At 41.5% G+C, this 22,699-nt stretch overlaps 2 protein-coding genes across 2 annotated transcripts in view; both read left to right on the top strand.

Annotated features, from left to right (window-relative positions):
* Positions 1-1,265: 1,265 nt before the first annotated feature.
* LOC306933803 (FYN-binding protein 1-like) lies at positions 1,266-15,224 on the top strand. Its single transcript, XM_079516128.1, has 18 exons — positions 1,266-1,361; positions 3,719-4,562; positions 5,081-5,144; positions 6,940-7,034; positions 7,221-7,270; positions 7,404-7,450; positions 7,585-7,717; positions 8,294-8,459; positions 8,936-9,047; positions 9,190-9,209; positions 9,322-9,364; positions 9,673-9,776; positions 9,925-9,985; positions 11,377-11,476; positions 13,987-14,149; positions 14,244-14,274; positions 14,402-14,436; positions 14,569-15,224. Exons 1-18 carry the CDS (start codon positions 1,359-1,361, stop codon positions 14,586-14,588), a joined length of 2,091 nt encoding a protein of 696 aa, XP_079372254.1. The 5' UTR covers positions 1,266-1,358; the 3' UTR covers positions 14,589-15,224.
* Positions 15,225-16,474: 1,250 nt separating this feature from the next.
* Positions 16,475-22,699, top strand: part of LOC306934024 (rapamycin-insensitive companion of mTOR-like) — a 60,093-nt gene continuing 53,868 nt past the window's right edge. Inside the window, exons 1-3 of the mRNA XM_079516437.1 lie at positions 16,475-16,583; positions 16,900-16,947; positions 20,497-20,594. Of these exons, the coding sequence (XP_079372563.1) occupies positions 16,535-16,583; positions 16,900-16,947; positions 20,497-20,594 (195 nt within the window). The 5' untranslated portion in view covers positions 16,475-16,534. The remainder of the gene's footprint in view (positions 16,584-16,899; positions 16,948-20,496; positions 20,595-22,699) is intronic.

Genomic DNA, 22,699 nt, shown 5'->3' with positions numbered 1-22,699 from the left:
TTGACACTGATGCACTGTTTAGGTAACCTGACTCCGCCAGATTGCGGCAGTATTGAGTTCACAAGTTCCCTCTTCCTGCCTGCATCTGGGCTCTCAGGCAGAATCTCCATAATCATTTTGCTGTGACAGTGCTTCAATATGTCATCAGTCTCACGTTGATCCCGCCTCTAGCGGCCGCATATCACTCTGGAGTCTGGACTAAACTGGTTCGGAGTACATCGTCTCTGCCCGAGAGAGCCCAGACTCTCCCTTCTGGCTGCATGGAAATGTCCAGCAGGGGGGAATACAATAAAACATGATCATAAAAACATGATCAAACAAAAAAGACCTAAACACTCAAACACAGGGCAAGAATAACAGTCAAAGAGAGTATAAAGAGTTCTTGCACATTCACTTTTCACTATAATGTAACAGTCTGGTAGCCTGTGGGAAGAAACTACTTTTCCTCAGCCTGTGGGGGAACAGTAGTAACCCAATGTCTTTGTAAACGATTGACTGCATTGAGAACCTCATGGGGAAGAATGCTGCCGTGGAGCTATCTCTGGTTCTTCTGGATGAGCACACAAAACTGGACAAAACAAAAATAAGCACCAGACGTTAATGAGGGACAATGGCATAGTCCTGTTCCATACAGTGTATGTGATAAGTTAAGATAGCGTATTGTTCCAAGGTACATTTGTCTTGGACACATTCATTATCTGCTGTTTAAAAAAGTTTAGGGAAAAGGGGTTTAGCGGTGACGAAAATGGAGCCTATAGTGCCTACATACATGGACTGCCAACACAATTTTGGCAGTTTGTGTGTGTGTGTGTGTGTGTTGTTGTTGTAGGAATGTAGGAAGTTACTTCACTCTTCTCACACACATGCACTGTGCACAGAAACGTATATACCACCCATGTCTTTCAGAAAAGATGTTGACTCATGTGAAGTCAGAATTGAAGAAGTAGATCAGTTCGTACGTGCACCCTCAGTGAGCTGCTCTTCTCTCTTGCTTGGGATGATGGTGAGACTGTTTATTTTACATTTTAACATGTAATTTATTAGGCAATGATTTGTCACATGTAGTTCTGCATGTAATGTGTAGTGTAGTGTATAAAGGACAATAGGCCTACATTTTAGTAACCAAAAAAACGAATTGTACAGAAGCCACTGTTTGTCACTATACTGTAAAACTGACAATGTTCGTGTGTAGTCCATGCTGCTCCACGGCTGTATCTGTGACGTAGAAGAAGAATATTCATAGAATCTACTTCTCATTTAACAGTGATATTCTTTGCACTTCCTGCATTGGAACAGTGTCTGTGAAGGACAGTGTAGTATCAGTATCCCTGAGCAGATCCTCTCAACGTATTAATTAAATGGTATGTGCATTTTTTTTCCTGTTGCATTGTAAAGATGCTGTCATGTTTTTTCATTCACGTGTGTAATGGTAAATGAATGATTTGTCTCATACTCTCTTCACTTGATTGCCTCTTGATCTTTTGTTTCTTTTTTCTTGCTTGATGTTTTATTTTATCCTTATTTTCTTTGAATCTGTGGCAATACTGTATATACATATAACAAGTATGAGTTTGAAAAGGACAAAAAGTCGAAAGACCCTTCAAAGTTGAGGCAAGCTAACTATGGTCCCATATCGATGAAAATAAAATCTGATTGGTGGACCGATTAGAGAGGATCAATAATCCATGGATAAGCCATACGTTAACTGTGTGGCAAAAGGTAGTGAGATCATGTGGTTTAAAAAAAATGTTTTCAGATGGTGTGCTTTCGATAAAGATTTTGCCCCAAACAGAGGCGACATAAGATTTAAGTCATGGATAGAGAAAGTCACAACTTACATGTAATTTATACAAAGAAATTAAATCAATAGTTTCAGATCAATACACGTCAAACATGGTTTGGAACAGACTGACTTTTTCAGATATCTCCAGGTGCGGTATTATATCAATCAAGAATGTACATTCAAAGAGTTTTCTGCAGTTGAATCCGAGTTCTTTTTCATACTGAAGTCAGCCCTTACAGTGGAGCCAAGTAAATCCATCTCTGAGTTATATAGTGCCATTTCAGATGCTAAAAATGAAAGCACGATGTACATCAAAGAGAGATGGGAGAGGGATGCGGGAATTGTACTCTCAGAGGAAGTATGGGGAGGGATCTGGCAGTTCCAGTCTACCTCAACCTGTTCTATGGACTGGAGAGAGCATTGTTGGAAAAATATTATTAGATATTTTAAGACCCCGTATCAGGAAAAACACAAAGGTGATGATAGGCTGTGCTGGAGGCAGTGTGGGGCAAAGAAAGCCAACCACTTTCACATTTTCTGGGGGTGCCCCAAGTTGAGGGTGTTTTGGAACAATATTCACAAATCATTGTGTTCAGTATTTAATACTCCAATCCCTTTTAACTTCACAACCTTGTACCTGGGCCACATTGAATGTCTTAACCAGACGAGAGACACAAAGCTACTGCAGGTGCTCTTGGCAGCCAGCAAAAAGTCAATAACTAGAAGATGGCTAACCCCAATCACACCCACAATGGACGACTGGCACGGGATAGTCCTGGATATTTTCAAAATGGAAAAATGAACATACATCCTAAGAACTAGACTATACAATTTCTACCAAATTTGGAACAACTGGATAGTACATATTGCCCCACTGAGAGCAGACTTTGTGTGATCTCACTGGTCCTAATTGCCTGCTTTATGATCTTTGTAAAAAATGTTTAAGACACCCTTCCTCTTCTCATGGTCGAAGTCCAAAGCAGTTTTTTTTGTTCCCCTCAGCAATAATGTAAATACTTTCGTTTCTTTTTTTTGTCATTGTCTTCTTTTTTTTTCTTTTTTCTGCCCACTCTTTCTTCTTTTTCTCCCTCTGAAATGTACACTCTGAAGTGATTGCCCCTTTGTGGCATTGCCCTGTTGCCCCTGTTACGTGTTTTGATGCCATATGTAATCCATCTGAAGAAAGCGAGGACCAGAGTAGTATAAAAGAGAGTAATGACACTCCCGTTGACTCTCATTGTAACAATGGAATGCGGAAGTGCTCATTCTATCTCAATGGAATAGTTCCAGCCATAGGAGCAATGTTTGGAACTATCGCCCATAGGCACCCGCTTTGCGGCGAGATCAAAGCGTTGAGTTCATGTGGATAACCACTCAGAGAAATAAACTTGAAATCTTGAGCCTGGTAGACTAGTGCACGCTGCATAGATACCACAAATGACAATCTGTGCCAATTGATCCTTATATTCGTTAATTATATTTACTTTTTTATACCTTTATTTATTCCCTTGTCTGCTGTATATCATTTCTTCAAGCCTAAGTAAATTTCCTTGTACAGCTCTGTGTGAAGTTACTTGGCCAATAAATAATTAATTCATTAATTGTGCCAAACTGTCAAATAAAATTTGCAGATCGACATTACAAGCTCAAATATATAGCTTATATACATATGTGCTAGCTTCTGTATGATGCTGTGGTATGATCAAGTAGGGCATTCATTTACTGGGGAGAAAATAAAACTAAACAAAAACTTAGATTATGGAGATAAGAGGTTTCTGCCTGTCACCAGCGATGCACATGTGTTAGTAAAATGTATTGTTTATTTTTACATTTTCATCCCTAAAAATGTGAACAAAAGATGTACGAGGAGAGAGCTGGAAAGACATCAGGGTAAGCTTTTCGAGGCTTAAAAATTGTCTTGTTGTTTCTTTGTAGGAAAGAGATTCAAACATAATGGCGCGCATGGCTCAGTTCAACACAGGAGGCAGCCCTGCTATTGAGAATGTTCAGCCCAAACTGGCAACTAAGCCCAGGATAGGATCTGCCCTTCAAGCCAAGATGGACGCTCTGGAGAGGAATCTATCAGAGGGTGCCACAACTGAGGCTTCTCGCATGGAGGATGTTGAGCCCCCATTCCCCAAGCCATCAGCATTAAGATGCAAGCCTGCAGAAACACCTGGAAACAGAGATACGTCCACGTTTCCCTTTCCCAGGCCTCCAGTGCTCAAACCACCAGTGAACGCAGCATTCAACAACAAGGCCAAAGTGTTTCCTGCCCCAGGCAACCCCCCATGGAAAGATCATCAGTCAGAATCTACCGCTGTTTCCCCTAATCTTCCAAATGTCCCCAAACCCAAACTCCCAGGCGCCGCCAAACTCCCAGATGCCCTCAAACTCCCAGATGCCTTCAAACTCCCAGGCGTCCCCCTCCCAGGCGCCCTCAAACCCAAACTTCCAACTTTTATACCTTCTTCTCCTCCCTCGCAGCCACAAAACTATTTTTCCAAAGAGCAAAGTGTAACAGGAAGTGTTGCTGCGCTGAAAGATGTTCTCCGAACTTTGAACCCCAGTACTTCTGTAATCCCCACACCTCTGACAACTCAAAAACCAAAGTCAGGAACACCAGATGAACCCTTACCACTTACGGAGAGAACGGATCCCTCTCTTCCAAAGAAGAATCCCCTTCCTAATATGTTTTCTCTGCCTCCACAGAAGCCTAATAGGCCACCTAATGTAGACTTACGGTGGTTTCAAGAGAATGGAGTATCTCTGAATGATGGTGAGAGAGCCTAATATTGATGTGAGATTGTAAAATTGAATCATTTTTTTAAAGTAATATGACACATTCCAGCCAAACATTTTGGAAACTTTTTTTTATTTTTTCCTAGTTGGTAGTCTGGTCGTTTGTTCCTTGTTCCTTAAAGTACATTGGTTTATTGTGGAGGCGTTATGGATCCCACTGCAGCTCTACGCAAACCCTGCTGTGATCATTGGCCAGCAGTCGCTAGTTCTCGTTTTTGACACTATTGTATGCCTAAACCTAACCCTAACCTCAGTAAAACTATGCCTAAACTTAACCCTAAACCTAACTTCAGTAAAACTATGCCTAAACCTAACCATAAACCTAACGTCAGTAAAATGCCTAAACCTAACCTTAACTTCAGTAAAAGCTAAACTATGCCTTCCCGGGAGCCAATCAGTTGGGTCTATCCTAAAGCTGTGGTGGGATTCATAGTCACGCATTGTGGAGTAATATACAGGATTGACTTTTGTTAATATTTGTATGTGATACTGTAGGTCCATGCAATACAACAGGATGTCTCCAGACCAAGGCATACAACGGTGTCCACTCATTTGCCATGTAAGTACAGCTAGCACAATACTAGAGTAGAATGTCTTATAATGCTGTCAGCATATTGCTGCACAAATGCTATATAGCACTGGTTGTCAACGTGGGGTCAAGAGACCCCCAGGGGTCCTTGTGGGTGAGGATTCTAGGGGTCTCCAGCTAAATTATTGATGGTTAATAATAACCAAATGGACCCTTTCAGATCTGTAACTCTGAGAGCATACAAATGGAACCAAATGAACTCTGTAGAAAGTTATGCATTTGAGTGTTTTATATTATCGTTGCTGTCTAATGGAAAAATAATAGTTAAAAATGGAGTGCCATGATTTTTTTCCACCCTAAAACATGATCATCAGGTCTTATTGTTATATAAGGAGGAAGAAGTTTTTCAAAAAAGTGTACAGTATTTGTTAAAATGTCGTTTTTATGTGGGCACCCCCACCAGTTCATTGTATGCCTGGTTTGCCTGGTGGGTGGTGATGAAGATCCACCTGAACTTAAGCCGCACCCACAGCTGTGGTTGTAATGATAAAGGGGGAGGGGTTAGGGGAGGGGCTGATAATGTGATGTCACTATATTACAGTTTTTTTCATTGGCACGTTTGACTGTCAAGGGTTCAGCCTCCAGGAAGAAACCCTAAATACAAAGGGAAGACATCATTGCACATACAAACGACTCCAGGGTGTCTAATGAAGTACTGTCACCTCATAGACACATGAAAAACTGGAAAAATTGTGGCACTCCATCTTTAAAATATGGAGATACATGTAAGAGATTTCTGCCCAACAGCAAAATATACTGTATCATTTTCATTACAGTTGTCATATCAAACATATAGGTCAGACTATTTACAATTATTGCTAAATAATCAGTGCTGGCAATGGGCGAGCCAAACCATGTATTTATTGTATTATGTCACATCATAAATGAGTGTTTTAGTGAATGAATCCAGAGACATTGTACATACAGTACACGCAGTGACTGTTTCTCCTTCATCGCAAGTGATGTGTGGGTTTCTGAAAAGCAAAACACACCTATAATCACACAATCAGACAGAAGCTGTTATTGTCGCCCTGTATTGTGTTGCTTCACCGGTGGCAGCGGTGGCCGAACGGATTGCGGAGCGGTCTTGATACCGGAAGGTCGCCAGTTCGAATCAGTGGCCCGACACGTTAAAATGACCACCGCTGAAGTGCCCTTGAGCAAGGCATTGAACCACTACCATGAAATGTTCTATGAGCAGGGCCTGGCTGGAAACAAGTTCTTGAGCTTAGCCCAGATACCCTGGGTAAATATAGTAACTTTGCTTAGCTTTGCTTCAAGCCTAGCTCTGTCAGTCCTTTATTTGTTTTAATGCTGAGATTCTGACCTTAATATTGAATGGCCACAGCGGCCTCTGAATAGGTCTTCTGTTTGACGCAGGAAGCTGATTATATATACTGTATCTCTCACACAAGCAGTCTGACACTTCCATAATGAGTATTGAGGAACAAATCAATCTGTGTAAACGTGTAAACAACCCAGTTGTGAAGATTTTCTTTCTGTTGTAGCTACAGTAGGCTATCCATACGCACTGCTTCAGGTAGTAAAAAATAACAGACTGTCCTGAAAGTTTAATATCCGTAACCATTTCCATGGGAATGACCAAACAATCCGATTTTTTTTTTCCAGTTAGCAATAACTATGTTACACAATGTTCAGCTCAGGTTATTTTCAGTTTGAGCTGACCAGATGTGAAGAAGGATTTTCAAATGTCTCCTGGCAACATTACTTACACTAGCAACTTTCCTGTCTCGACGTGTTGTAGGAGCCCACCGGTGGAACAGGAGTGGAGCTCTGATGATGACAACTATGAAGATGTTGATGAGGTCGTTCAGCCCACACCGTCTCTTCCCTCTCGAGGTGCCAGTCAATTTTCAGTCAATACACCAAGTATCACCTGTCTGTCAGTGACATCTCACAACACAAATGTATTTCATTTTACTCCAAAAACTAAAATGAGAAATATTAAGAAACTCGATTGTCATATTACGCCTCCTGCATGTGTTCTGTTCTCTTTCCCACCCTTTTCACATTGGCCTGTTATAGCGCCACCAACAGGTGGATTTTCTGCAGGGCATCTATCGCAACAGATTGAGGTAATCATTATTCCACACACGGCATCCTTAAAGACCAGATGAAATAGAAAAGAAAACCCCTTTCTTTCTTTCTTTCTAAAATGAGACAGATGCTTTCCTGGTTTTAATGGGTTAATAATCTTGTTCCCTACAGGCGGAATCCAGCGATGGGGAGGATTTGTATGATTATGTTGATGAAATGTGAGTATTTAGCACAGACATATATATTAGCAACAGTGTGTGACATACAGTACACTGAGTACAGTACTGTGTACAGCTGGAAATTGCAATATCTTGTTTTTAGTTCTATGTTCCAATCTATTTTCACAAATCAGGCCAGTGCTGAAGACGATTGAAACCAACATACCAAAGGAAATTAACAAAAAGGACAAGAAACAGCTACAGAAGGAGAAGAAACTACAGGAAGCCAACGAGAAGAGGGAACAAGCAGCCAAAAAGACTTTTAAGGTAAAGGGATAAGCCCACTCTCCAGACGTGTTATGTTATATCATTTATACTTTACTGGATTTGCACAATATTCAACTTTGGTAGGACCGTAGGTTAGTGGTTACATGGACTTGATATAAATACAACTATTATTCATTGCACGTTGAAACACTTTAAAATGAATACAAACAAAGTGCATTCTGTCAAATATACTAATATAAAAGAAACAAAGCAGTTTGCATTCATTTATGTGCTAAAAGTTTGAATTTGAGACATTCTCACTATAAAATTAGAGCAAAAGGAATATCTACTTCTGGTTCCTTGATCATAGAGCACAGAAACAATAGATAAAGATGATAAACAATATTTGGACTTATCTCATGCCCTGGGTTGTATGTATTGACTTACAGCACAAGGTTCTACCAAAGTTAAATATTACTTTAAATATCACCACAATATAATATGAAATGACTTACTTTATTCTTGCATTCATTCACTCATACTCAATGGTTTGAAACATATAGACCTTGTGTTAAAGTTGTATGAATTCAAGTCAAGTAGCAAAGATAGTTGACAGCTGTTTTTCCACGCCTAAAGATTAAAGGGCCAGTCCAGGTACTCCACGAGGCAACGGCACGACTAGACTGTAGGCCTAAAAGAGGAAAGACACACCTGTCTCTGAAGAAAGGAGAGACCATAGAGATAATACGAATCACAGACAACCCAGAGGGGCATTGGCTGGCCAGGAACACTGATGGCTGCTGTAAGTTACTCAGTACGCATGCACGCACACGCACACACAATGTATAGAGCAGGAACACATTTTGGAATGGGCTCCCGCCACATATGATAAGCATAGACAATAAATCAAGCTTTAAAAAGAAATTGAAGGAAGCAGTGTAAAGTAGTAAAGAAGTGTTTGAACTATGAGTAATTTGATATACAATGTTTTGTTTGTAATTTGTTTGTAAAGTGATTGTAAACCAAAACATGATATAATCTATAGAAGGTATGAAGACCAAAATCTTCAATTATTTGTACCTATGTAATGGTAGAATTCCATTGTAGGCTATTATGTTTTAATTTGATTGTGAAGTACTGTATGAGTGTTTGGACCACACACACACACACACACACACACACACACACACACACACACACACACACACACACACACACACACACACACACACCACACACACAGTGTGTGTTCATGAGATGTGTGTTCTGCTGTTTCAGATGGCTACGTGAAGACTGATACTATTGACACACGATACAGATCAAATGCGCTTCTGTCTACTAACTCGTCTGAAGTTTATGATGACATTGCGGCCCAATCTGATTTCTCCAGGTTGGTAAAAAAGAAGAATGCCACCAAAACAAGCAATGAGATTACATTTCTGAAACATTAATTTGACTTCTAAGAGACAAAAGCTCTCTAAAACCAACCCTCAGACATTTCAGTAATCTTTCTTTGACCTGTTTTCTTTCAGTGATGCACAAGGCCAAAATAGTGAGTGATGGGTTATTTGGAATCTCCTTCACAACGACATGTATTATTCATTTATTTGTAATCAAATAATATGTTTTCTTTGTTATAACATTTTTACACTTTTTTAAAACAGGCGAGGATGACGATGACGATTATGTTGTGGTCGAAGAGGAATGGTAATAATATCAATATAATACTACTATTTCCACTACCATTAAAGGTTGTATGGAGAACAGATCATTCAATTTCTATCCCTTCTCTAGCTTTAGAATTTGATATTCTTGTGTTTGAGAGACACCTATTGGTTGGCACTGTTATTGCAACCACCGTTCTGTAGTATGAGGTTTCTTCTCATGCTTTTAAACCAAACCAAACCAAACCAAACCACACCCAATAGAACTTTCTAAATGTATGAGCAATTTAACCTCTATAGATAATTACATACTGTATATGTAAGTCAATAGTAAACAACTCTCTTTTTCAGCTTTCCTCCTCTATCACCACCACCCCCACCAATTGGATATGGAGGCTTTCCTCCTCCTCTATCACCATCACTACCACCACCACCACCACCGATTGGATATGAAGGTAAATGTGTCAACATTTGAATTCAGCTTTTACCAATGCCATTGTAAATCACATATTATTGTGATTTACAACTCTCAAAGTTCTGCTATTATAATTACTGCTAGAGTTGACTGAAGTAAAGTCAAATAAACCGTGCTTTTGTCCTCAGATGATTTTTATGATGATGTTGGATCCCAGGACGTTCTTCCCCCACCACCGCTTCTCAACTGGTAAGCCTCAGAGGCACACATAATAATAATAGTATTTATTCTATAATTGTTTTTATCCCACGATTTTGTAACCCATTTTTCACCCCTGTGTCAATTATCTAATGTGATCTTGGGCTCTACACACCCTCCACCAACCTAGTCCCCATATATGGGGGACATGGGGAGAGCAACGGACTTGAACTCATGCTTCCTTCATGCCTGAGTGTCCAAGTTGCTCCTTTACACCTGACAGGGGGGAGTTTCCCTGGCTGGACGTAGTGCGTGGAAGGAACACGTTATTCCAACCAGTTCCTTTCCCCTCCATCAGGCGCCCCGGCTGGCCAGGGGGAGGCAGTTTAGAGATCAGGATTACTGCATGTTTTTTGTGAGGGTACCTACCCTAGGGGACACGGGGAGAACATGCAAACTCCACACAGAAGGGCCCTTTCACCAACCCCGCGTATGGGCACTGATGACGCGGAGGAGGAAACACGCCGCCAGCACCCACAGCGCCCAGAGCGGGAATCGAACCCAGAACCTTCTAGCTGTGAGGCGACAGCACTACCAACTGTGCCACCGTGCCCCCAATATATAGTATTTATTGTCCCAGGGATATTCATCTTCAGTCTGTTCCAACAAGAAAAACACATATAAAAATATTGCACAAAACAACATAGCACACAACAACATAACACCAATATGGACCTTTCTTCTTTTTTTAACGTTTTCAGGCCGGGTAGGGTGAAAAATGTGTGCTAATTAGTAAGGGCAGGTGGGACCTCGGGCCACACCCGGTTAGGGTCAAGGTAGGGCCGGGCCTTAATTTCCGGGCCTAGTTTTCGCCGGCTCGTGGCTGCGCTAATAACTTTGGGACGGGCCCGTCTAGAGTTTGAATGGACAGGTATCAGTGAAAAGGGAGACATCGAAGAGGAAGGACGGGTGGGGTAGGATCAAGATATGGAATGTCAGAACAGGTCAGCTCCATATATGGAGATCTAAGGGTTTGACGTCAGATGTAGAGTTGCTGGCCGGCTCCATATATGCAGATCTAGGTGATGATGCAGTCTTCTCAATGTATGGCTATCCAGATTTTGCTGAGGTCAGTGTCGTGATCTTCATATATGGAGACGGCCATATACCGTGTCACGAGGTGTGGCGGACTGCCGGCCGTATATGGTGGTGTGACGGACTGACTGACAGGTTTTGCAGGTTTTCATAGTACTCTGCGACTTACGGTCACAATGAAGTCCCCAGTATACACATAACCATCATACACCGATAACGTTAGTGGCAATACAGGTCATACTGAAAAGTTGGTTTTGTTACACATGGACATTGCTATTTATAATAATGAGCAATTGTGTATTTTTTCTTCATTTGTATACATTGTATGTATTTTTTTATTTCCATAGTCTCCCACAAAGTACCACTAAAGGAAAGATAGAGGTGATGGATCCACAGAAGAAGAAGACATTTGACAAAGAAGAAAAGGCGTTCAGGAGGAGGTTTAAAGTAAGAGCTCTTGCTATCAAATCAAATCAAAAGTATTTATAATGCACATTTATTAAAAAAACAACTCTCATTGTACCAAAGTGCTTCACAGGTCAGAAAAATCAATACTATTGTATTGCTTTTTCTACAATACAATACAATACAATACAATACAATTTACAATACAATACAATACAATACAATACAATACAATACAATACAATACAATACAATACAATACAATACAATACAATACAATACAATACAAGAGGCTTGCCTTCTTCAGGGTCTTCATACCCTGAAGAAGGCAGTTGCATCTGCCGAAATGTTGGTTTCTAAAGCGTTACAAGAAAAACATAACGTCACTGAGCCGCGGTGAAGAGCAAACCACCGCTCTCCCCAGTCCTTCTCTCTGTTTTTACTCTCTGTTTTGGTCACCTCACCACCGAAAGTCCATACTATGAATGTGCCTTTACTCTGCGTCCTAATAAAGGTAACAGGTCAGGTCGCCCCAATTCCATCTCGCCCCAGCTTTTTTCCGCCGACCTCACGCCGACAGCTTGGTGCAGCGGTTCTTGTATTCTTTTTTTTGTTTTACTGAGAATAAGGTTAGAAATAAGTTTAGGGTTAGGCATAGTTTTACTGGGGTTAAGTTTAGGAATAGGGTTAGGTTTAGGCATTGTTTTACTGAGGTTGAGGTTAGGAATACGGTTAGGTTTAACCGTTTAAGCATAATTTACTTAGATTACCAATTCAATTCAATTCAATTAAATTTTATTAAAGTGTCAAATCACAACAAGTTGTCTCAAGACACTTTACAACCAACAAAGATCCACCCAGAGCAAGCAATATTGCGACAATGGTAACGAAAAACTCCCCTTTAGGAAGAAACGTCAGGCAGAACCCGACTCTAGGGTGGGCGGCCATCTGCCTCGACCGTGTCGGGGGGGGGGGGGGGGGGGGGGGGGGTAGAGGGGGAAATAGGAAGAAAGAATAGAAGAGAGATAGACAGGGTGGGCTCCATGGAGGGGCCTGGTCCACATCTGGTCCAGGTCGTGCACTGTGAGGCCGGGTCCACGGTCACACTTCTGGTGGGCTCCATGAAGTGGCCTGGTCCACGGTCACACTCGGCAGTCAATTGGGGGTTTGGCGAGTTGGTAAAGGGGCGAGCAGTCTCGTATTCCTAATAAATAATTGGCACTTTGGCTATCAGTGTGTGCGGCCACTCTTTTGTCTTTTTAAGACTTATCTTCTTAAAAGTCACCAAAACGCCATGACACTATCATTGACGCTTTCATGGGTGGCAAACCTCGCACTGAAAGTTCCATGACATACACAGCAGTGAATGGAGCCGGCTAGACCAGCTCGTGAACAAACACTATTTATGAACAATTGCGACCATTGTCATATAATCGGTTCAGGAATATAAAAGAAGACACATCACAGGTTGTTTTCTAATAACTTGCTTTTCGATGTGTACAGTACATCATTTTATTTGAGGATCTCTAAACAGTGGCAGGTATCGTTTCTGTCTCGGAGGTATCGCAAGATTTGGCTGCCAGACAGGAAACGGTGGACAGTCTTGCGATACTTGGTACGTTCAGTATCGTACTTTGTGCGCTTTAGATACCTCTATAAAGGTACACAGTGTACATTTCGAAAAGCAACACAGGAGACAATAATGTGTTATATGTCTTCTGTTATTTTCCAGAAGCGATTACTTTACAAAGGTCTCAGTCCTTCAGAAATAGTGTTTGTTCATGCCATGAGCTGGTCACACTGGGCTCTTGTTGACTGCAATGCATTCCACATTCCGGGTGTAGTTTGGCTCCCATGGTGCGACAAATCTGCTGTCTGGAATTGCATGATAGCGAAAATGACGTCTGTGACTTTACCTCCGTTCCATATACCTTGGACTTTTCACACGTCCACACAGCCTCCCAACCAGCTCAGTGGCCTTGTGGTTAGAGTGTCCGCCATGAGACTGGGAGGTAGGGGTTCAATCCCCGGCCGGTTCATACCAAAGATTCTAAAAATGGTGTTATTGCTGTTATGGCATTGGCTGAAGTGTCTAGCAATAGGGTAATTTATATTGTTAATGCTAATAGCATATTTGTGTTCAGCCAATCTATCTCTGAGGCAGCGCTTTATCCTGCCAATATAAAAGATATTAGGACAGGTACATGTCAAACAATATATGACGTAGTATTGCAGTTGATAAAGTCGTTAATCTTTTAAGGTTTTCTGTGTTTTAAAATCTATAAATGATTTAGTCTGTGAGACATTGGAGCAGTGGGGGCAACACATGCATTTGAACATACCAATTGGTTTGTTAGGCCAGGTCTGTTTTTTAATAGGTGGAAGGTAGCTGTGCATGAGTTTATCCCTCAGAGTAGGGGCTCTTTTAAAGGAATAAATAGGCGGCTTAGGAAACAAACCTCTCCACATACAGTCTTGACTTTTGTTTTAACCTCATCATCATCATCATCTATTGTTTGTTGCTGACATTTTTGTCATTTTTCATGTTTTAGTTTGAAGGCAAAATCCAGGTGCTGTACAGTGTTACTATAGCAACGACTCTGACCAATAAGAAATTGGGGAACAAGGATTTGCCTCTGAACCCAGAAGAAGAGATTGATGTCATTCAAGAAGCTGTTGATGGTAAACTGATTGGCAGGAATAGAGAAGGGAAATGTAAGCTTCTTTCATTACAATTATTTGACACTATAACAGGTTGGTTTGAGTGGGTGTGTACATCTTAAAAACGTATATGCTGTTCTTTTTTCAGTTGGCTATGTGGCACTGGTGAATGTTGAACAGTGAGTTTATTTGTGTCACACACACAGAAACAGAACCAGCTCAGAGACAATATGCACATGATTATGCAAAATATGGCCTAGTCTCTGTGTATGTCCATTGACAGATTTTTTTTTTCATTTTAAACAGGCATAATGATGATATCTATGACGACATCGGAGAGGGTATGTGTCAGTGTTTGAATTTGCTCATTTCAATTTCAGCATAGTTGTGCTGTTAACAAACAAACAAACAAACAAACAAACACAATTCAAAGGATTCACTCATTCAAAATGTCTCTTAATTTTCCCCCAAAGAATGCATCTATGATAACTGATGGCTGAAACAACAAGAAGAAGAGGTTATATGGTAGAATGCATCTATAACTGATGGCTGAAACAACAAGAAGAGGTTATATGGTTAAGAAAGAAAAGCTGGTGCGCTTCCTCTGGAAACTGCCATTGGGTAGTGGCAGTTTAGTTTAAATATAACTTAACTTAACTCATAAACCAACAAAGTGGAAAAAGAAGGTTATATTTATGATTATTGTCATCATTTTATAATTTATTTTCATTTTTCACTCCCAAATATTGCTTCTTTTCTTTAACACTTTGTTGTGCTCTGTGTCAATACCTGTGTGTGTGTGTGTGTGTGTGTGTGTGTGTGTGTGTGTGTGTGTGTGTGTGTGTGTGTGTGTGTGTGTGTGTGTGTGTGTGCGCGTGCATTCCGTTTCTATAGGTTTGCACTCTGTTTTATCATTGGAAATTGGCTAATAAGCATCTTGCAAACTAAACTCATCTAAACCAAACTGACTTTTAAAAATGGAAACAAGACAATACCATGATTCACCAGTAGACAGCCTGTATAAATATTTCTGCATATTAATGATGAATAGGCCTACATGTGGTCGTGCTTTTGATTTCCTGATTGATGTTTCCTGCAAATGTAGCCAATAAAGATTTCATATTGTTGATTTCAATAAACATGATTTTGTTTCTTTTTTCCATCAATGGAAAAAATGGCATTACAGATGCAATGATGCATCTGTAATGAGAAGTAGATGGCATCAGTGGTTCTTAATGTGGGGTCCGTCTGGGTGGGGGTCCTTGTGTACATTCTTGTACAAAAGAATGTACAAGAAAGGCTATTTCAGAATGTCACTGTTATCTCTACTATACCTACCTAAAATGTCCATGGCCTTCCATGATGCCTGTCAAGTTGTGGTCCTTGAAAATAACTAATAATCACTGCTCCACATTGAGCAATGAACATTGTTGTCAAATCAGATGTTTTTTATTGAGATTGAAGGGGTGGGGTGGGGGTCAGTCTGTGTGTGTGTGTGTGTGTGTGTGTGTGTGTGTGTGTGTGTGTGTGTGTGTGTGTGTGTGTGTGTGTGTGTGTGTGTGTGTGTGTGTGTGTGTGTGTGTGTGTGTGTGTGTGTGTGTGTGTGTGTGTGTGTGTGTACAAACATTCCAGGGTCATTCCATCCATGTTCCAACTCTGTGATAACTCAGATACCTTTACATCTCTAGCAGCTAATACACCAGATATTGTTGTGGTTGATGAAGAGTCCAGAGAAGTGTCTGTATTAGAGATAGCCTGCACCTTTGACCACAGCCTAGAGGACGCCTTTATGACCAAGGTCATAAAATACCAACCACGTCTACATAACATCTCAGAGCTGGGCTATAGGTGCAGACTATTTGTCTTTATATTTGGCAGCCTAGGGCATACGCACAGACTGGTTGTTAGAGGGTTCCAACAACTTGGGATGCCCAAAAAGGAGGCAAAAAGCCTGGCAAAGTATTGTGGTGTCTCAGCTATATGCAGCCGCCATATATGGCGGAGACGCTGTTACTTATACCCATAGAGTACTGAGTGACATGCCTGTTGTATCATGAAAACACATGCCATGACTTTGCAGATGTAACTTTAATACACCTATAATATTTGTGTCCTTGTATGCATATCCTTTGTGTGGACATAAATAAATGGTTAAAATGTGTGTGTGTGTGTGTGTGTGTGTGTGTGTGTGTGTGTGTGTGTGTGTCTGTCTGTGTATTTAATTAAAACCGGGCTTTTCTCAGCTTCAGCCTACTCCGATCATGCCTCCAACCTATGGCCTGGAGGCTCCAAGCCAGGCTCCATCACCATCACATCACATAGACTGTAAAAGCATCATCATCATCATCAACATCATCATCATCATCGTCTTCGATCGCTCTCGCGAGAAGTCACGAAGTTTCCGGTGTTGTGTGTGTTGTATTATGTTCCTGGACAAACATGGCGGCCAGCTTCCGCGGCCGTCCTATCCGAAGTCTTCGGATGCGAGGTAAAAAAAATAAATAAACAGAGAGCAAGAATGAAAGCAACGGGGGAGAAAACGAAGCTTTTTATTAAGACACCGTCGCCTGGCATCTTGTTGGATATTGTGTGTGGGGAAAATTAAGATTTTTAATACGTAGTCGTGCCGCTCGAGCGACGGACGGCCTCGGCCGGCGGCCGTTGCTTTTTTTTACCCCCTCTCTTTGCTCTCTCTCTCTTAATAACCGTTGTCTGTCTGTGTCTCTCCCCCTCTTAACCTGTGTGTTTGTGTGTTTTATTTGTGTGTGTGTGACTGTGTGTGTGTGTGTGTGTGTGTGTGACAGGTCGGAATGACAGCGGGGAAGAGAACGTACCGCTCGATCTGACCAGAGGTAAGAAGCAGCAGCAGCACTAGTCATAATAACGTTACAATCAAACAACAAGCAATTATAATAAAAATAAAGACTCCCCCCTCTTTCCCTTCCCTGTTGGTCGCACGAGACGCCCCCCTTCGTTAAAAAAATGACGTTATTTTTTAACGTGAGTGTAAACTGTCCCAACGCGTGCATGCATGCGGGAGAAAACAGTTTTACTCAGTTGAAAATAATATTAAAATGTCTTTATATATATATATATATAATACATATATATTTATATATTTAAACACATAACATAAACCAGTCCCCTGCTTTCCTTTCACATAGCAACAGTGAGAGCGATTATTGTCCAAAATGGATGAGTATCATTCATTTCTGGCTGCAAAGCAGTGAATGAGCCCCCTGTATGCTACTGTAGTGTGTGTGTGTGTGTGTGTGTGTGTGTGTGTGTGTGTAATGACATACGTGGAAAAGCCCTTAATAGCCTCCGCTAATACGTTAATCGGTGTTGTCTTGGACAGTGTGTGTCGGAGGATCATTGATTCCTCCTTGGCTGGCTGCTGGTGCTGCTGTTGTTGTTGTTGTCCGCAGGTTATTACTTACAACAATGTAACAACAGCCATATAATAACAGCGAGCTAGGGGCTAGCTAACTGGGGCTATAGCTTGGGTTAGCAGCAGCGTTAGCTATAGCTGCCACAGCAGAGCTCAGCTATAACCAGCCAGCCATGTTGTTTTGATTGGTGTGAATGGGACAGATCACACATTTCACACACAAGCCTGATGATGCTATTTAGCAGCACAACCTGCCCTGCGTTACACTGCGGCGGCCGCGGCGGTGGTGGTTATTGTTGTTGCTAATTGTTGGCTGAATCAATGAAAGGTTTTTTTGGGAGGCGGTGAGCTTGCGAGTGGAATGGATGGACATAAACAACACACAGCATCTCCAATGCAATGATCAATTATTATTTAATTTGTGTCGGATTTTGGACTATAGTTGCTACATTAAGAACCTTGTAGGTCAATATCACATCTTCAGCATCATCATAGGTGATCTGTTTACATAGATTCATTGAGATGAGGACACCAATGGAAACAAGCCGAAAGAAGGTTTTCTTGGTTTGATCCTTTTAGCAGACCCTGTGTGTGTTTTACTGTACTTATCCCTGTGCTTGTCCATGCAAACTGTTAATAAAGTATTCAATCAAACCAATGAATCAATCAAATACTAGGTATAGCCTATTTGTTTGCTGTTGCTGAAAATATGACGGGATGTTTGCGCAATCTTGTATTGTCATTTTGTGAGTGCCAGGTGTTACATTTACAACCTCGTAGGACCGTTTTACAGTCATATACTGTACACACAGTCTCACACCATCAGCATCAGCATATGCAATCTGTTTATCAGGGATGGATCATAGGTATTTGTCTGCTATCACTGAAGATACATATGTCAGGATGTTTGAGCGAGCTTGTATGGCATTTTTTGTCAACTTCTTTGTTCGAGTGAACGTGCATATAAATAGTAGCTAATGATGTACACATGGCATGACTATGTAGCATTGAATGTTCTGTTTTATTTGCACAAGCCTGGATTGAATTCTTCAGTCTTGCCATGGCATGAGAAAAGTCCACTCAAAATATGAAGCAAATCCCCACGCTGGCTTTTCTATTTAAATTGGATATGCATACCCATACTACATGCATGTAGTATGGGTGTTTTTCCGGTTGCCAGGTCTCTTTTCTAAACGAATGTAGGCAAAGTCTTAACCTGAGTTCATCATGGACTCAGGTTAAGACTTCGCCTACAGACTTCGCCTACTAACATTTCGTCTCTGACAGAACATGCTGTTTTTTTTTCACACTAAACTCAAGCATTTAGGTTCTAAACACTTATTTGTAACACTTTTTAAACATGTCACAGTGTTTAGATTAAACAGAAGAGCATGTTTAAATGCCATGATTGCAGGCTAGTCCTGTCCGCCTTGGCAGGTTCTGTGTTCTGTCGCTCGGACGGCGGAAGGTTTCAACGGCAGGCTGGCATCGCTGTTGCCAGCCAGGGTGTTCTTGCTGGTGGTGGTTTCATTGGCACCGTCTTTTTGGCAAATCTAGAACTTCCTGTTTGGGAGCAAGTAGCCTAAGCAGAGTACATGCACATTGCATGCATACCCTTACCTACCTGGCAGGTGAAACAAGCACCCAGATTAGCATTTCAATGCCTGATCTGCATGTGTACAAGGGGACAGGCAACGCGGTCCACCCCCCACCATGCACCCCCCGCCCCGGACAGTGAGGAAAAAAGAGGTGTTAGGTGCCAGACTTGGATGGTTAGAGCGGCGCGATTACATACAAAGTCAATGCAAGACGAGAATTGCGTGGACGGGCGCGGCGTGACCTGGTGCGGTACAAACGGGACGAACCGAGGCGAATATCAGGTCCAATTCCTCATGGAGGCCGAGACCCCTGGTCCAATTCCTCATGGGGGCCGAGGCCCCCTGGCCCCCACAGACTCTACGTCAATGTGTTCTGTCATTCCCAAGTGCAGGGTTTTCTCAAATTCACTTGCTGTATACAGTAGCGAGAGTTGCATGACACAAGGGGCGGCAGTGGCTCACGGGTAGAGTGGCTGGTAGAGCGGCCAGATGGGAATCACAAGGTTCCCAGTTCGATCCCACCGGGCTCCCCCAGAGTTAGTGTTGCGGTGTCCTTGACCAAGACTCTGAACCCCTAATTGCTCCCGATGTGCAGGTTGGTGCCTTGCATGGTTTCCGCCACCATCGGTGTATGAATGTGTGCGTGAATGGGTGAATGTAATGGGTGAATGTAATGGGTGAATGTAATGCACAATCTATGTAAAGCGCAGTGGATAAAATATAAATGCATCATTTACTTATTGTTGTTCTATTTTTTTTTATAAACATTGATGCCTTTTAGTCAACAACCAAGCAAATAATCAAATTTCAGTCTGATGCCAAGGTGTCTTTACATGCAATATTTGGTAAACTATTTGGTTCATTAGAAAATAGTGTACTTGTATGTATTCCTTTTCATACAGTATTTACATGAACATAGTTACACTCTTAATCTCACGTGAGCTATCTGATGTATCAGGTGAAATATATACTAGAGCTAATCATCTTCTCACTGTTTTGGGAACTCATTCTTAAAAAGAAACATTTAAAGTGTCACATCCTTCAACATCCTTCATTCAAACGACATTTTGGGAACCAATCCCATATTCCTTCATTCAATGTGTCGGTTCTCAGCTTGTCTACACTGTACACAGTCAGTCTGTACAGCAAAAGCATCTTATTCCTGACTTATACCTGGCACGCTGTGTAGCGCACGGGAATAGCAGATCTACAAGCTCACACCAAGTTGGAGTGTGACGTGTTGAGAGCTTGTAGATTGTCTGTTTTCTAGTTCGCGAAACCAAGCATAACTCGGGCTTTACTTCCTGCAACATATCAATTACGGTTCAGTGGATGACTCATATTATGGAAATACTACCTAAATCCTTGTCTTGGTTACAATGTGTTTTTGTTTTCTCTCTCTCCTTCTGTAGAACCTTCTGACAACTTCCGTGAAATACTTCAAAATGTGGCCAAGCCTCATGGAGTCAGTAACATGCGAAAACTGGGCCACCTGAACAACTTCATAAAGGTATAGTGCTGTCAAATTATGTCACCGTGTGTCGCTCCATTTGTTTTGCCTTGTTCCTTGGATCACTGCAGAAGAACGAGAGGAGAGGGAGAACGCTAAGCCACTGGTTCCCAAACAGTGGCTCGGGATCCATTTGTGGGTCAAGGACACATTTTTATGGGCCCCTTATTTTTTATTTCCTACATTTAGTTTTGAATTATTATTTCAAAACATTTTCATGAATTAAAAACCAATTCAATTATTTGTTTTCCAGTAAAAATATTTAAAAAAAAATCCATACATTTGAAAACAAATGTTTAAGTGGTAGTGAAAATCTTTGTACATGTGCTATTTTTCACTAGTTTGGGGGAGACATTCAAATTTCTCTTTTGGTTCACGGGCTAAAAAGTTTGGGAACCACTGCGCTAAGGATGTGGTTGCAGTGGCATAGCTCACTGCGTAGGGAGAGTGACTCTCTGTTAAGTGATCTGCAGAGATTGACTCGCTGCCTGTGTTGCCTTTCCTCTCTGACTGTACCGCTAGCATAGCCACTGAGTGACCTCTCCTTGGTCCTCTCCTCCTGGGTGTTGTAACTGTGCCTGTCATTGTGATGCTGACAGCGAGTAGAGTGTAACGGGAGCTCTAAGGCACTGCGTTTCCCAAACTGTGGGTCAGGACCCATTTGTGGGTCACGGACACATTTGTATGGGTCTTTTATGAGTTTTTTTGTTTACTACATTTTGTCTTTAATTATAATTTCCAAACATTTTCAAAAAACATTGCCCAAAAAGCTAAGATTTTCATGAATTAAAAACCAACTTCAAAGATTTCTTTCCAGTAATTTCATGAAGAAGAAATCAAAGAAAAATCTAAGAAATTCCAAAAATTAGAAAACAAATCTGCTATTTTCAGTAGTTTTGGTCACGGGCAAACATCTCATCTCTCTTATATGGGTCACGGGCTGAAATGTGTGGGAAAGCAACTGTAACCAGGGGCGGCACTGGCTCAGGGGTAGAGTGGACGACGGTAGACCGGACGGAATCGTGAGGTTCCCACTTCCATCCTGGGCTCTCCCAGAATTTGTGTCTTAAGTGTCCTTGAGCGAGACGCTGGACCCCTAATTGGTCCAGATGTGCAGGTTTGTCCTTTGCGTGGATTGGTTTCCTCCGCCATTGGTGTATGAATGTGTGTGTGAATGGGTGAATGTAATGCACAATCCATGTGGAGCGCTTTGGATGAAAGCGGTATATAAATGCAGCCTTTACCGTTTATTTTATTTACCTAATGGTGCGTCAACACCAGCACTGTTGACTTTGAAACCAGAGATTTCCAATTTCTGGTTATTGTTGCTCTTTTGAACCGTAGTCACCATGTACAGTAGTTAACGTTTGCTGTAGCCTCGGAAACCCAGACGTTTTATTTAGCGTTGCTGTCGGTTGGAAACCGATGTCAAAAATCGTTACTTTTCAGGAAATGGAAAAAAAGAACCGGTGTAAGGGCATTCATTTGAGAAAACACAAAGTTTACATACTGTGGAAGTATTTCTGCCCGAGAGCAATATCTTGCGGTCTACTATTTAATGAACACAATTCTGTCGGTCTGTCCTATTTTCTCCTCAGTTGGTTGACAAATCAATCTGAAATGTTGCACATTGACACTTGCACATGCAGGGAGTGAGGAAGCCAATTCTGTGTATTCATATTTTTGCCATAGGCTACGGGCCTACGACAGTGGTTCCCAAACCTTTCTGGTCGAGACCCAATGGAGAGATCATGGGCAATATTATGCGTGTCTTAAGTACCAGGTCTTATTACTTAACTTAAGACCTGGAGGCGTGATCAATGCCATTTGGCTATTCTGAGTGGCCAAACATAAGCATAATACTGCCCTAGATGTTTGCCCGGGGACCCAAGCTAGTGAAAATAGCAGATCTACAAGCACACAGCTTGTAGATTGGCTATTTTCACTATTTCATAATTTTTTTAATCATGGAATTTCTTTGATTTGTTTGTTTTTAATGGAATTTATACACGCACACAACTATCAACGGAGTCGTGACCCATTAAAATTGGTCCGTGAACCAGTGTTTGGGAACCAGTGGGCTATGGGATCTGTAGTCATGGCCA

This window comes from Electrona antarctica, assembly GCF_951216825.1.
Source record: "Electrona antarctica genome assembly, chromosome: 12".
Classification (NCBI taxonomy): domain Eukaryota; kingdom Metazoa; phylum Chordata; class Actinopteri; order Myctophiformes; family Myctophidae; genus Electrona; species Electrona antarctica.
This window is presented reverse-complemented; position numbering and strand designations above follow the sequence as displayed.